The 14943-nt window shown below is 34.5% G+C and overlaps 1 protein-coding gene across 1 annotated transcript; it reads right to left on the bottom strand.

Annotated features, from left to right (window-relative positions):
- Positions 1-1403: 1403 nt before the first annotated feature.
- LOC121974673 (prosaposin-like) lies at positions 1404-6147 on the bottom strand. The gene is made up of 6 exons (XM_042525827.1): positions 5990-6147; positions 4354-4452; positions 2808-3004; positions 2454-2651; positions 1970-2029; positions 1404-1773 (listed from the first exon to the last, which is right to left on the bottom strand). Exons 2-6 carry the CDS (start codon positions 4445-4447, stop codon positions 1615-1617), a joined length of 708 nt encoding a protein of 235 aa, XP_042381761.1. The 5' UTR covers positions 4448-4452; positions 5990-6147; the 3' UTR covers positions 1404-1614.
- Between the last annotated feature and the right edge of the window lie 8796 nt (positions 6148-14943).

Here is a 14943-nt window from a genome sequence, read left to right as displayed (position 1 = left end):
TCCCCAATTTCGTCGCAGTATAATAATATTCATCGAACATATATATGATCATCGTAGGTAGTGATTCAGAATTCCCTCCTCTACATGGAATTTAACAAAATGAAATTGTGTTTGATATTAATCCTCCTGCAATGCAAGACGTTTACATATTGTTTTACCAATGATAAAAAAAAAAGACAAAATTTTCCTTTAAGTGGAAAAAAAATAAACAAATAAATTATGTATGCGTGTTCTTCTTCTCCTCCATCCTGTGCTAGTTTTTGTCGCCGTCGATTCCCGGGTCTGGCCCAGCGGGCGGCGTTGTTCCCCTCGGAAGAATGCTGAGAAGCAGCGGCTTGTAGTTGTCCACCAGAATCTGCCGGACGCTGCTTCCCGACGGCGGTGGCGGGACCGCCGCTTGGCCCTCTCTCGGCAAAGCTATGTTGAAGCTCGGCTCGCCGGACAGGGACACTCCGTTCAGAGGCCGAGAGGCAGTCAGCTGCGGAGGGACAAGGACGAGGAGGAGGAGAAGCAAGCCAAAGAGCGAATTTTGCGCCATGATTAGCTGATCAAGAGCAGAAAAAGAAGGATTCTGATACGAAAGACAGAGAGAGAGAGAGGAAGAGGAGGAGGAATTTATAGGGAGCAGGGGAAGGAACTGAAGCAGAGCAAAGTTGACTTTACACCACCGGCGGCTTCTTGACTTTGACTCTTCAGCAATCTTGTAGAACACGAAATTTAACACCAGGGAACTTGGTGGAGAAGTTTCAGAGAATGTACCCATTAAAAAATGCAGTGAGGTCAAGAACTGAGGTGAGGAGTTTGGTGGGGATTGTATATAATTGAACGGAGTCAACGCCGTGCTGCAACGTGAACAAAGGGAGAGTTCCTAGAAATTTATTCCTTTTTTTCTTCTTAAAGTCTAAGGCAGTTCGTCAATTTGCATTAGTTAACACTTTACGACCATTTCAAAATATGGCATCGTCTGCGATATGACGGGAATTCAGCTTGAATTTTAAGAAAATTTGTGTTTTTCTTTCTATAAAATATAAAACAAAAAGATTATGCAATCGGCACAATATCTTATACTTGATCAACGGAATAAATAAATTTGGTGGTGTTAGATGAATCTATGGAGCACGACGATACTGTTGTCATTTACATTAATACGCGCTAGTGGCCTTTTCCAAGCCCTTTGACCCATGTGTATGCTAAGACTTACGAATACGCGTTTAAGTCAAACTCAAATTTGCTAAAAGGAAGAAAGAGTCAAAGTCTTCCGATTAAAAAAGACACCTCTCGGATATAAGCTAGTAATTAAATTTGACTTTTGCTTAAACATTATTTTGTCATCATATAATTCATATACTTTTTATTTCATCCTTAATAATTAAAAAAATAAAAATTCATCTTCACTATACAAATATACAATACTCATCCTTTTGATTGATAAGTTTACAGAATATGGTCTTGGCACACGAGGACAAGATCTTGCAGTCGATAATACAAATAGCTTGCAATTAAAGTTGATCGGGCAACAAACATAGCAATGTAGATGGGCAAGCCTCCAAGTTTTACATAAGTTGTATGATACAAGTTGTGCAACTTTCAATTATTTCTGCTGCATTGGTCATGCTACATTGAGACGGCTAGAGATCGCACTTCTGAGACAGCGTCGAGTTCAGCTTTGTCAGTCTTGCATGCATGAATGGCAACGCAAACATCTGTGTCCTCTAGAAACTTTTCGCCATTGACAAGGATCAAAGGGCCATACTGGAGCACCAGCCTCTTACACTGTTCAGAGAGAAGAAAGGAAACATCAGATCTGAAACAAGCAAAAAATTTGATACGTAAGATGTTCAGCAACAGATGCAAGTGCCTTTTAAGCACGAAATTTATCTGAAACTTGAATGGTTATTCACTAAAGAAACATTGTTGATTCTGTTGCAAATAATTTTCAACTCTTATCAAGACTACTCGAAATGTTTACCTGTTGGACATATTGTTCCATCTGGTTGCATTCCTTCAGAAGCATCTTGATTACCTCAAACTGCCAATTTCGTTAGGGGCATATTAGGTCAGCATTTGCAAATAACAGTCACCAATATTTTGTTTAGTCTTAGCATAGTCATAGTCCAGCAAACGATGACAAACCAAGAAACAATTATTTGCATTGGAAAAAGCAGGGATAACTTTGCAATTGGTGACAAGATGCAAAAATAGGAAACAAATAAAGGATTAACTACAAGGACATCAAAGATAATGGCTATAACATGTTGAAGTAGGAAATGAAATGATGGGTGAAATCCAACTGTTGATTAAAAAAAATAGTATTAATAAAATTCATGCTGCATAACAGTCTATAAATGAATGATGAAAACAAACAAACGTAGTTCTAATATAACACACGGGAAATATTGAAATAAAAACATGAAGACGGAAAAGCAAAAAATGGGAAAGAAAACAATGCTTACCTGTGTGTCAGGATCTTTCAACTTAACTAGTACTTTGGCCATGACATCGTGACAAACGGAGCAAGAATTTTCGCTTTTTAGTAGACTAACAGAAAGCATCTGCTCACAAAGATTGAACTTCGTGCAAAAGTCCTCTGGATGCATCTTAGATATCTCGGCAAAGAAAAGTGCTGAATAGTAGTCCACTAGCAGAAGACACTGCAAGAAAAGTTCATGAGAACAGGAGACATGAAAATTTAAACAGAACCCTTATATGTGCAACCATTGAGAAACTCCTGAATAAAAGGGAATTCCAGCAAAAATAAAAAATAACATAAAATAAAATAACTTGGTTCTATTGATGTAAAGAATTACCTGCTCCTCAAACGGCTTCCACTCAGAACACGCTTGATGAAGGGTCTCAATTATCTCAGTTTGAGTTTTATTTTTGCTGAGATACTGAATGGCCTGTGCAGTAAAGTTCTCGCACACTGTGCACAATTGTTCATTTCTCTTGACTTCTGTAAATGCTCTGATTGGGTTTTCAGGTAACTCAAGGTCAATTTCTGTTACTGGAATGATAAAGATAGGTGTTACAAGGTAAATTTTAGCATACGGCATTAGGAAATTAAAACACCAAAAAATTTCTTTAGAAATCCAATGTCACAGTTAAGGTGTGTATTGTTCACAACTCGAAACGAAAAAAGCAAAATAAATTAACAGACTAACATGCAAGATAATGAACGAAAATGCTGTGACTTCAAAAGATACATTTAGACTTTGTCATCAATCTTGCTATTTCTTATTAACGACAATGTAAAAGATAAAATTCCATTCGTAGCAGCACTTACCACTCTGATACATTAAATGGAGTTCCTGAAATCTGTACATAACCAGTGACATTAATACTCACCTTTGAGGAGTTCAATAATGCAAAAAAGACAGTGACAAGAAGCACAACTTGATATGCAAGGAAAAAAGGTCCAATCTGCTGTCACTACAGCTACAGTTCATCCACAAAAACAACCGTCAAGCTTATATCTCACTAAGTGAAGTTGGCTATATGAATCCTCCTATGCAGCTCAATCCCCTACTATCTCTTCATCTATATACAAGAGTTCATCAGTGTATTTCATCAAAAAAAAAAAAAAGAGTTGATCAGTGTAATTTAATTTTTTATTTAGTTTTGAGTCATTATCTTCTAAATTTATCTCCACAATCAAATTTTATAATTATTCTAACACGACAACAATTGACTAAACAAAGTGATCTAAAAATAAGACAAAATTGAAGTTCATCTTGACTACATGATATGGCCTTAAGTAGAACCAAAACAATAGTAGAAAGATAAAAACAAAGCAGTAACACTTTGTCCTTGTAGTAATTGAAAATTTGCATGGTACTAAATAGATTATCCTAATGTTAGCATGTCAATCCAATCGTGAAACTACTGGGGCTTCTTTTCAGAAACTTAAACCATGAACAAACTTTTTCCAAGTTAAAAGAAATTGTGCAATACAACATTATTTCCCCTTTTAATAATTCCACCAACTACTTTCTCGTAAACAAATAGCTCATCTGGGCTACCTACTCTACATGAAATCAAAGGGTTTGCATAATGCCCCATCATGACTTAATCTTCAGCAGAACATTTTTACAAAATATTTTATCCTGGCACAATTTCGAAAAACCTTTCAACACTCTTTTACTCCAAATATTTAGAAATTTGTCATCATTCCGCATCAAGATAACTAATTGATGATATCTACTGCCTTCCATAATAGATTGAAGTGTTGTAACAGAAACTAGATCCAACAGCTATTCTAATTCATTTGTCTTGTAAAAAAATTTATGCAAACCAAAATGTAATAGAAGAATAGCCATATGGAAGATAGGAGAAACAAGAATTATTGTTACATACTCAAAACTTCAATTTTGGCAAAACTTCTAGCATCAGCATTTTCCCAGCCAATAACAAAAATAAGAACAAGGAAGAACCACTCTCTTGAAGCCATTGACCCTTGCAAATAAAGTAGTCACAGGTTAGAAGAGACTCAATAGTTATAAAAAGAAATGCTCTCACAAAGGAAGAATCTTCTATGTACAATTTCATCACAAGTCTAATTGGACTACTGATTTGTAATCAGCCTTGAAATAGCAAAACAAAATGTCAAATACAAGCATTGATGAGGGTGAACATTTACCTCGCAATAAAATTGTTTAATTGTAACTTAACGACAACACTGCATATCACAAATTTAATTTATTTTTATTTATATTAACAAGGGTAATCCACTAGTAGTACGAAACTGATGGATTTGCTGCTTCGTACCAGTTATTGCCTCTAGCAACATGTCTATTCATAATATCACCCAAAAGGGAAAACACATACAGATTTTGTGATATGACATCAAGCTTATGCTTCATTTGAAATTTAAGAAACTCCTGGCATCATCACTTAGATGGTTGGTTCACAAAACAGAGCCTACCTTTCAAACTGAAGATATCATTTGTTTGTAATCCAAGTAAACAATTGCAAGAGTTCAAAATTCTGAATCAAGAATATTGTTAGTATCGACGTGTTGAAACACCACAATAAGATGACTTCCCTCCCTTCATGCCCTAATATTTCTTTATCATGACAATGAGATACTATTGTTTTTCTATCTCCTTCTCATAGTTCCGCCTAGTCTCATTCGTATAGATTATATTCTCATCTTAGTATGTCTATGTATAGTTATCAATTATCATAACCTCTTTCTACCATCCTCCCTTATTTATTCCTTGTTCCTCCCTTCTCATTAACACTGCTCCATATAGATGATGTTAATGACTCAAATAAAAATAAGGAAAAGAGGTACCAATTGTGAAAGTACATGAAATAAAAATGTTGTAAAATTCTGCAGTAGCTGTAAGATGACTTGTGAACATAGAAACCACCCCTTCTCTAAGTCTCGCTTCTTCAGTTGCTTTAATCTATTCTTTGCATTCAATTGTATAGAACAGATAAAACAGGTATCCCATTTCACCCATGACACAACTATGCATTAAGGAGGAAACACAAGAAAATAGAATAAATTCCACTCCGCACTACAAAATAGCATGGCTTAGATAAAAAAAAAAAAACAGTTAACAAAATATAAATTATGTAATAAGTAATAAGAAATAAACAACATTATTTTTTTATTTTTTATTAAAAAAAACACAGTTCTTCTAGATCGACTTAAGCTAATTTGATAGCCTAAAATATCGAACGTATAGCAATTGTCGAAACCTAAACCTAATTTGTTCATAGGCCATTTCAACCAATTTCACTAGCTAAAAAAATTCTAAAAGTACGATACCAAGCTGACTCGCTGCATATCCAAATCATCATTCTCGCAAATTTATATTAAAAAAAAACACCGTTGAGAAGAAGGAAAAAAACGAAATACTGCAAATCAAAAAGTGAATTAGAACTTAAACGCTAATCACCGCAACACAGAAAAAAAAAAAGGGGCCTGATCGAAGAGAAATCCCTAAGAGGAAATTGCTAAGGGAGAAGATTTGCATACAACCTCAGAGCTCCTCCGCTGCAATCCTTCCTCTCCGATTCGAATTCTTGATGAGGGGCCAGGGAAGAATGAAGGAGGGGATGATTGCTAGCAAGGAGACAAAACGATATCGACAATTAATTTATTGCATGATTGCCAAGCCCAAAATGGCTTTGTCCGGTGTCTTTAACCCTGCCGCTAATCAGCAAAACTTCCCGGTTAAATTTCCCTACAAACTGTACCTGCCTTATTATTAGTTGGAGTTTGTAGGCCCTCATTGAGGAAAATTTAAGTAAATTTTTATTTTTAAAAGGATTTAAATGTGTTTACTATTAGAGCATTTTTCATTATTTTCAAATATATAATTTAAAATGAAAAAATCACTTTATTAAACTTAGATTCGTTTTTCATTAGAATATATCAACTTTCTTTGTTATTTCCTCTCTCTTTGATAATATTGAAAAAAATAGAATTTATTCTCTAAATTTAAGATTTATGAATTGAATATATTATCTAAATTTAAAAAATATAATTCATAAATTTTAAATTTAGAGAATGGATAATATAATTTATGTAAAAAAATTTTAAATAGTTTATTTAAAATTTAATGTAAAATCTTTGAATTGCTCTTCCACTCTTTCGAAAATAAGATTTTATTTTAAAAATAAAATTTCACTTTTATATATATATATATATATATAAGCTAATTAGATTATGCCATTAACATTCAAAAGTTAAGTTATAGTATTCAAATTTAAAAAAAAATAAAATGAAAATAATTTTAGGTGTTCACATGGTATAATATATGTATTTAGGATATTTCAAATTTAAGATTTGATTTTTTTTTTTTAAAAAAAATAATAATAAAAATCGAAGCGCCTGGATTTAATCTTAGTGTCTTAACTAAAAATAAAAATAGAATCGAGACATCTGAATTAATTCCAAGTGCCTCAACCAACTTGTCACAATAGTCATGATGCATGTGCACTATGCAGTGCATGACTATACGCGCACAGGACATCAGCGATATTTTTTATTCTTTTTATTATTATTCTTTTTAATTTTGAATTAAAAAAATAATAATATTTTTTTATATAAATCTCAAATATATTGATATACCCCATTACTATACATTGTAAACGTTTAAATTTTTTTTCTTTTTAAATTTTCTTTTACTCGAACACTATTAGATTTTTTAGCTTGAATACTATAACTTAATTAGGAAGTCTAAATTCTAGGGGCGAAGAGTTAAAAAAATATATTTTAATTGATATTTTAATAAAAAAAATAAGAAATGTCACTATATGCTACGCGGACTGCACACTGTGCTACGCGCACAGTAGTACAATGTGCGACGTGTAGTGTTTCAGATCAAGAACATAATTCATGCATGACATGCCCAATTCAGATCCTCTGGTCTCTTATCCTTGTCCCCTCCTATTCTTCTAAGTTTTTTCGGATGTCTTTCACTTAATGAATTTATCAAAAGAAAAATTATCATCTAAATTATTTCAATTTCGTGCATAAATTATATTTTTTTATATATTTTTACTTTATCAATGTATTTAATTAAATTTTTTTTAGGGACAAAAGTTTGAAAAAAAAAATAATTAAATAAATTGATAACGTAAAAATAAAAGGCATCTTAACAGAATTAGGAGAATAAGGGGGCGTTTGGTTTAGGGGAATAGGAGTGGAGAATGAGAATGAGAATCATTGATTCCCATTGTTAATGTTTGGATTATAGGAATAGGAATGCAAATAAGGGAATGAATCCTTGAAATTGGGTAATAACTTATTTCCATGTACCTCCCCTTCAATGAGTCATTACCCTATTTTCATCAATCAAAATATTCCCTTATTCAAAAAATACCCTTGAGCTAAAACTAAAATTTTCTCCCTTAATATCAAATATCAAAATATATTTATTTATTTTTTCTTTCATATCACTTCTCTCTCCTTGTTCTCTCTCATCATATTTTCTCTCTCATCATTTTATCACACACTTTCTCTTTCCTTTTTTCTCATTACACTTTCTCTCTCATCATACTTTCTCTCTCCTCAATCTCTTCCATCGTACTCTCTTCCTTTTTTTTTTCTCATCATACTTTCTCTCTCAGCATACTTTCTCTCTCCTCAATCTCTCCCATCACACTCCCTTTTCTCTTTTTTTCTTATTTACACTTTCGCTCTCATTACACTTTCTCTCTCCTCAATCTCTCTTGTCACACTCACTCATTTTTTTCCTCAACACACTTTCTCTCTCATCATACTTTCTCTCTCCTCAATCTCTCCCATCACACTTAATGTTCTTTTTTTTTCATCACACTTTCTCTCTCATCATACTTTATCTCTCTCCATACTTTCTCTCTCATCACACACTCTCTCCTCATTTTTTCTCATTACATTTTCTCTCTCTTCATCCTCTCCCATCGTACTTTCTCTCACATCATATTTTCTCTCTCATCTTCTCTCATCATGCTATCTCCTATCACAATCTCTTTTCTCTCATCACACTTTCTCTCTCTTCATTCTTTCACATCACACTTTCTCTCTCTTCATTCTTTCTCATCACACTTTTTCTCTCATCATTCTCTTTCATTATATTTTTCTCTCACATTTATCTTTTTCTCACATCTAATTTTTTCTCTTATTTTTCTTTAAGGGTAAAAAAGGAAATTTTGATTTATTCCGATAGAAAATATGCAACTAACCAAACATTGTTTTTAAGAGTGATATTCATGCTCATACCCATTCTCATTCCACAATACAATGATTCTCATTCCGATTCCTATTCCTAACAAAGAACCAAACGCCCCCTAAGAAAAGATCAGGAACAAGAACCAGATCGAACTACGACGTGCCAGGCCAGATTGGACCCGGCCCATTTGCTTCCACTATTCTGACTATTATTCAATCATTAAATTTGTTGGGAAAACAAATTTACAAAGAGTCAAAATCTTCGTCACTGCTAACAAACAAGTTAAAGAAAATGAGTTTTTAAAATATTTCTAATAATTCAATCATACTTTAATTATATCTTCAAAGAATTTTAGAGGCTGAACGCATCCCTTATCTTTTTAAATACGTCTCAAATATATCATTTCTATTAACTTCATAATTTAGAATTAACAAAATGATCATGTGCTACTTACAATTATCTATATGAGTCCTAATTCTCAAATCCCTTCCTTATAATTTCTCTATAAGCCGTTGACTTGCCTCTGGTTGTGCGCTGCAACGGTGCTAGGAGCCGCAATGACATCAACCAACCATCGTAAGTGAACTATTTATTTTTATGTCGATTCCCACGATTAGGGATGTAAATGAATCAAGCCGTTCGCGAGCTATTCGAAGCTCGATTCGATAAAAGCTCGTTTGAGCTCGTTTAATGAGGCTCGTTAAGATAAACAAACCAAGCTCAAGCTTTGCAATATTCGGCTCGTTAGCTCGTGAACACGTTCGTTAAGCTCAGTAAGCTACTTTTAAATAAAAAAATAATAGTTTTGATATTGAATTTATAGATTTTACACTCTACTTATGAAAAATATAGACAAATATATTAAATTTATTTATTATAATAAAATTATAAATTTTAATAATAATATTATAATTTTCTCTAAATATATAATTTAATTTTTAATGAATATTTAAATTTATAATTTATATTTATTAAGCTTGTTTAGACTCGATAAAAGCTCAAATAAGCTCGTGAGCCATGGATATATTCGTTAAATAAAGCTCGAGCTCGGCTCGATTATAAACGAGTCAAGCTCAAACATTCAGGAGTTCGATTCGGCTCGGCTCGATTACACCCCTACCCACGATAGGATTGAATAAGTTGTAAAATTTACTGAACTTTTTAATTCTAATAATGTAGGATTCAAATTCCTAACCTTTTATATTGTAAATGTAGCAAATTATTTGTTATTTATTCTTGAAAACTTATTTTAGTATTTTTTTATTATTGTCTTAAACAGTGAAGATACATTTCTACATTGAGTTGTGGCAGCTAGAAGAAGTAAATACTTCTTAGAATTCATCCCGAACTATGGTATCTTTTTTCCTTTTCAGTATTTTAGTTATATATTTATTGTTTAATTAGTTGGTAGATGACACCCATAAAACTTATTTTTGTGTATTTATTTTTTATTTATATATTATCTTAGTGAACTTGAGTTTTTTTAGTTTGGAATGCATCTGAAGGGCTAATAAGCAAGACTCATGTGAGAAACACATGCTTATTCCGTTAATTATAAACAACAGAATTAATGAGAAAGATATATTTGAAACACATTTAAAAAGATAAGGGATGTATTCTTGGAAATTCTTTAAAAAAATAATTGGGACACAATTGAAACATTAGAAATATTTCAATAAATTATCTCAATTTTTGTTATTATGTATGTTATGATATTAAAGACGTTCCTGCACACGTTAAGAAGAAAAAGGATGACCCTTCCCATTATTCTTCCTATCCATTCATCTTTCTCTTCTCCTCTAAGATATATATGCGTTCAAGGTAATCAGAACAAGGATGCGCATAGAAAACGTCTAGAAATTGAGAGGGATTTGATTAATGAACAGTGACAGGTTGATCATTTATTCGTGATCACTCTTTGGATAGTAAATTTTTCTCCAATTTCTTCCTAGAAGAAAGTCCTGATAAGTGTTTATAGTTTACAATATGCTATTTCATGCATTAAAAACTAACAATGATATCAGAATTACTAGTTCTAAATGCATGAAATAGATTATCTCATCTCCTAGCGCATGTGGTATTATCATCATGAGGTCTAGGATTCGAATCTCGACAAAGCCGAGGTAAATACCTCCCTTATGTGCTAATCACTATTTCAAAAATTAATAACTGTCCATGATTTACCTCCTCCATATTAATCTATAATAAATTAGCGGAATGTATTCATCTTTTATCATCGTGAAATAAATTTTCTCTTTGCTAGATTCCCATCTTTGCTTGGGACGGTGACTGATCGTGACACATTTGTTTTTCGCGACGGCAAATGCGACTGAACAAAACTGGTCGGGTGATTTTTCCAGCATCAAACAGGAGTGAAGAGGGGAAATCGTGACGGAGTCGTGATTTGCAGATACGTCACTAGGTGAAATCGTGACCCATCTGCTGCCTTCGTTGGGCGCAGATATTATCTACAGCCTTGGCCGAGCTCTAAACTCAGCAGCCAACACCAACGAAGATTTCCTCCAATTTTGGCACGGCAGCACCGGTCGGTTATGGCTGAGAAGAAAGTGAAACGGCGGAAGCAAAGAAATCTCTAGTCTTCCTTTCGTTACTTCACTGTTATAATTAAGAGGGCGGTTTTTATTTTTTTTTAAAAAAAACACCGGCAGAACGGATCCAAAGAGGCTTCGTGTATTAATGCATGTTGCAATTAATTAAATTGGGATTCATGTTTTTACGGTTCAATTAATTTCAATTCAATTAATTGGAATTGGGCTTTATGCTTTTACGGGTTCAATTAATTGGAATTGAGCAAAGGTCCAATTAAATTAGTTTTTATAAGATTTGTTCTTATGAAGATATTGGACCATTCCCATACTCGAACTTGGCTAGCTAACGGAGTTAGTATTGTCCTTAAATCGAGTGACTCAGGTTTGCCGGGTGGGTACACTGGCGAGTCAGTACCGAGTTGAACTTATTCGGACTCGGCTGGATCGATTCAGATTAATATTCTGATTTTATTTTAGAATACTTTTTCTAAATTGTTTAGGATTTTTTAAATTACATTTTTCTTTGTGAAAAAATAAATTTAAATGATAGAAAATTCTTTGTATTCGAGTTAGAAAAGTTTAGAAGAATTTTCTTGTGCATATTGATTGCTTTTTGTGTCCTTAGTGTATTAGTTCTATACTTTGAACTGAATTAAATTAGTTTTGTTATTGATTTTGTCGATTTTGTCCTGATTTTATTATTTTCAATTCCATATGTTATATATAATATACATTATGACTCGTCGTGATATGTAACACAATGAACTGAGGGGGAGGCTACCGAGGAGATAGTGTATGATCCTTATTACAAAGTTTGGGGACACATTGACAGGCTCGATAGGTTATTTTGGAAACTCAAGCAGTAAGATTTTTTAATCTTGGATAATTATTGATTCTGGACTTTAATTTGATTGCTATACACCTCAATATAGTAGCACACCTTTTACGAGGCTCTATGAATGATGTATCTCATATGTAAAGTTGTGTATAGCGCTACTTAACCATGTGGATCAAGAGGATCCTGAAGAGATTGAGAAGGATTCAAAAGAGGATCTACATGTGGAGTCAATAGAGAATCTTATAGCTAATCTGCCTAATATTGCCCTAGTTGAACCTAGAAAGATAGGGATTATATTGATTATTATTGTACTAGTGTCTGTCCTAGTGGGAGTAATAGTGATCTATCTACTTTCTTAGATTAGTTCTAGCCTTTTGTTATGTGTTGACAAATTTAAAGAAAGTTATGTGTTGACCGTTTTAAAAGAATGATTAATACATTTAAATAATGATTTCATATCATGATCTATTCATTTAATGATTAATTCATTTGATGAGATGTATGTAATATAATTAATCAATGTTGATTGGATTAGATCATACAAATGATAAGTGGAAACGTAATTATCACTTGATTTTGTAAATCTACTCAAATTTACATTGAGCCAATAATTAATTATATACATATGAATTAAATTGAATAACTAAATAATTTATTTATTTATGATAGATTATTGCTACTAAGAACATCATAGCTGAACTCAATAAGAGAGAGAAACTATATGGGGATAACTATAAGAAAACATCTCAAGATACAATATGTTCTCGAGAAATAAAAAGTTCTAGAGACTATAAATCAGTTTATGGAAGAACCCATTGATGATTCTACAACATAACATAATATTGATGCCTATAAGACATAGAAGAAAAAAGACTCCAGTTCTAAAAGGATATTGATTAGTTCAAAACATTGGAGTCCCTGAGCGATGATAAGTACAAAACATTGGAGTCCACTGTTAGGGCTCGGGGAATCTCGCCCGATTGGCTTCCACATGTTAGACCACGTGCGACTTGGACTCATGATGTTGTGGCAGAAGGCCCGATCGGGGCCCTTTTGGAGGCATATTGCTGTGGTCGATCAACTCTCTGGAGTAACAACGGGCTAAGAGATCACCTCTTTCTTCTGAGCAGACTGAGTTTTTTCAACATTGATGTACTTTATAGCTTGTCCAAGCAGATGGTCAAAATCCTTTGGAGGTTTCCTGATGAGGGATCGGAAAAAATCATTATTTGCCAATCCCGGGAAAAAGACACTCATCAAAATTTTCTGAGTGGCAGACGGGACATTCATGGTCACTTGGTTGAATCTCTTGATATAGGCCCTCAGTGCCTCTTTGGGCTCCTGTTTGAGTGAGAATAGGCTCAGTGATAGCGACGGCTACTAGCAAAGTGATGAAGGGAAGTCGTTCGTCAGTCATTGAAACAACTAATGGATCAAGTGGGCAGTCGTTTGAACCATTTTTGCGTTGAGGCGGATAAGGTAGTGAGGAACACTCGACACTTGACTTCATCGGTATACTGGTGGAATATGGCTATATTCTCGAACTTAAGTACATGGTTTTCGAGGTCGGTCGCTCCTCCATACTCCCCGATTGACAAGGGTCGGAAATGAACAGGTAGCTAGTCATCAAGGATTTCTTGGGAGAATGACATACTTACTTGCTTGGGAGAATCGTTGACCTTGGGTGCTTTGCCTTTACAAACATCCAGTATGGGCACATTTTCGGAAGATGATCCTTGTGTCTTCTCCGTTCGGCAAATGTCCTCCCAGGGCGTTTAGAACAATGCCCTATGATATACAATCGATGAATGCGACACCGATGGCAAGCTGGTAGACGGAACAGACACTTAAGGAAAAACACTCAGCAAGGGGTGGTTCGGTTGTCGCACAGTTGGACCCTCCACTCGGATCCCATGTTCAACATGTTGGCTAGTCATAGATATAGCAAGGTCATTCAGCATATGACACTCAACTGTTGCTTGTTGTTGTTGTTGTTGTTGTTTCACCATCCTCGCAGCTCAAGCGCTTACCAACATCTCCAATTCTTCTTACGTCAAGGTCACTATTGTGACATCCAGCGTCCTCCATCTTTACATCTCGAATGCAGGTGATGTTGCCACAGATGATGTCAAATATGATCCTGTCCGAAAACAATGAAGGTAGTTGATTGAGAATGTGGCTTTGGCATTGATTGGACGAAGACTCCTCATGATCTTGTGTGCCACAAAGAGCATTAGTGTCGGGTCAGGGAAGGGATCTCTGGCATTGGTCCTCCGATGCTTAAGTCAGTAATTGGTTTGTAGAGATAAATAGTGCAACAAACAATAGCAATGAGTGTGTAAAATTATAAAGCATCGCATACATGCGTCTGTGAATGAAGACCTTTTTTTAGTGTCACTGTTGTGTTTATGCATGAATTCCAAAACAATTCTTAGAAAAGACATGACATAAAGTGAATATAACACATTTCCTAAAATAAGTCTACAAATATGTGATTTGATAGGATGGAAGATTCGAAAGTGCAATTTATCTGTAAGATATTCTCTGTTCTTCGTGGCACCAAATATCAAAAAAGTGTATGAGGCTGTTGGGCAGTGAGACCCATCATAACCTCTCCTAGCCCAGCGATCGAATCCTCAATATACTCCGCTCGACGACCACTCATGGGCATTACCAGCTCGCCCTTGCTGAGTATAGTAGGGGACTCGGCCTCTTCACTTGGCTCAAGCCCCCAAGGTGTCTGGTTGGCTCCTAGGTCCGATTTGCTGGAGCAGTTGGTTGATGCCTATCTTCAGACCTTGTGTATGTGCTGGAAGTCGGGTCATAAAGCCCGATTGGCCCTAAGGTTCGACCGGGTGAATCCTCAATCTGCCTTAAGCTCCATCTGCAG

Source organism: Zingiber officinale, chromosome 4B, assembly GCF_018446385.1.
Source record: "Zingiber officinale cultivar Zhangliang chromosome 4B, Zo_v1.1, whole genome shotgun sequence".
Taxonomy (NCBI): Eukaryota; Viridiplantae; Streptophyta; class Magnoliopsida; order Zingiberales; family Zingiberaceae; genus Zingiber; species Zingiber officinale.
This window is presented reverse-complemented; position numbering and strand designations above follow the sequence as displayed.

What these genes read in the sequence shown, in the direction of transcription:
- LOC121974673 (XM_042525827.1), bottom strand. Translation starts at nt 4,447, where the DNA reads ATGGCTTCAAGAGAGTGGTTCTTCCTTGTTCTTATTTTTGTTATTGGC. An exon ending in TGAAAGATCCTGACACACAG is followed by an intron (nt 2,030 to 2,453) that starts GTAAGCATTGTT and finishes CGAAATTGGCAG; the next exon opens with TTTGAGGTAATCAAGATGCT. An exon ending in TGGAACAATATGTCCAACAG is followed by an intron (nt 1,774 to 1,969) that starts GTAAACATTTCG and finishes CTCTCTGAACAG; the next exon opens with TGTAAGAGGCTGGTGCTCCA.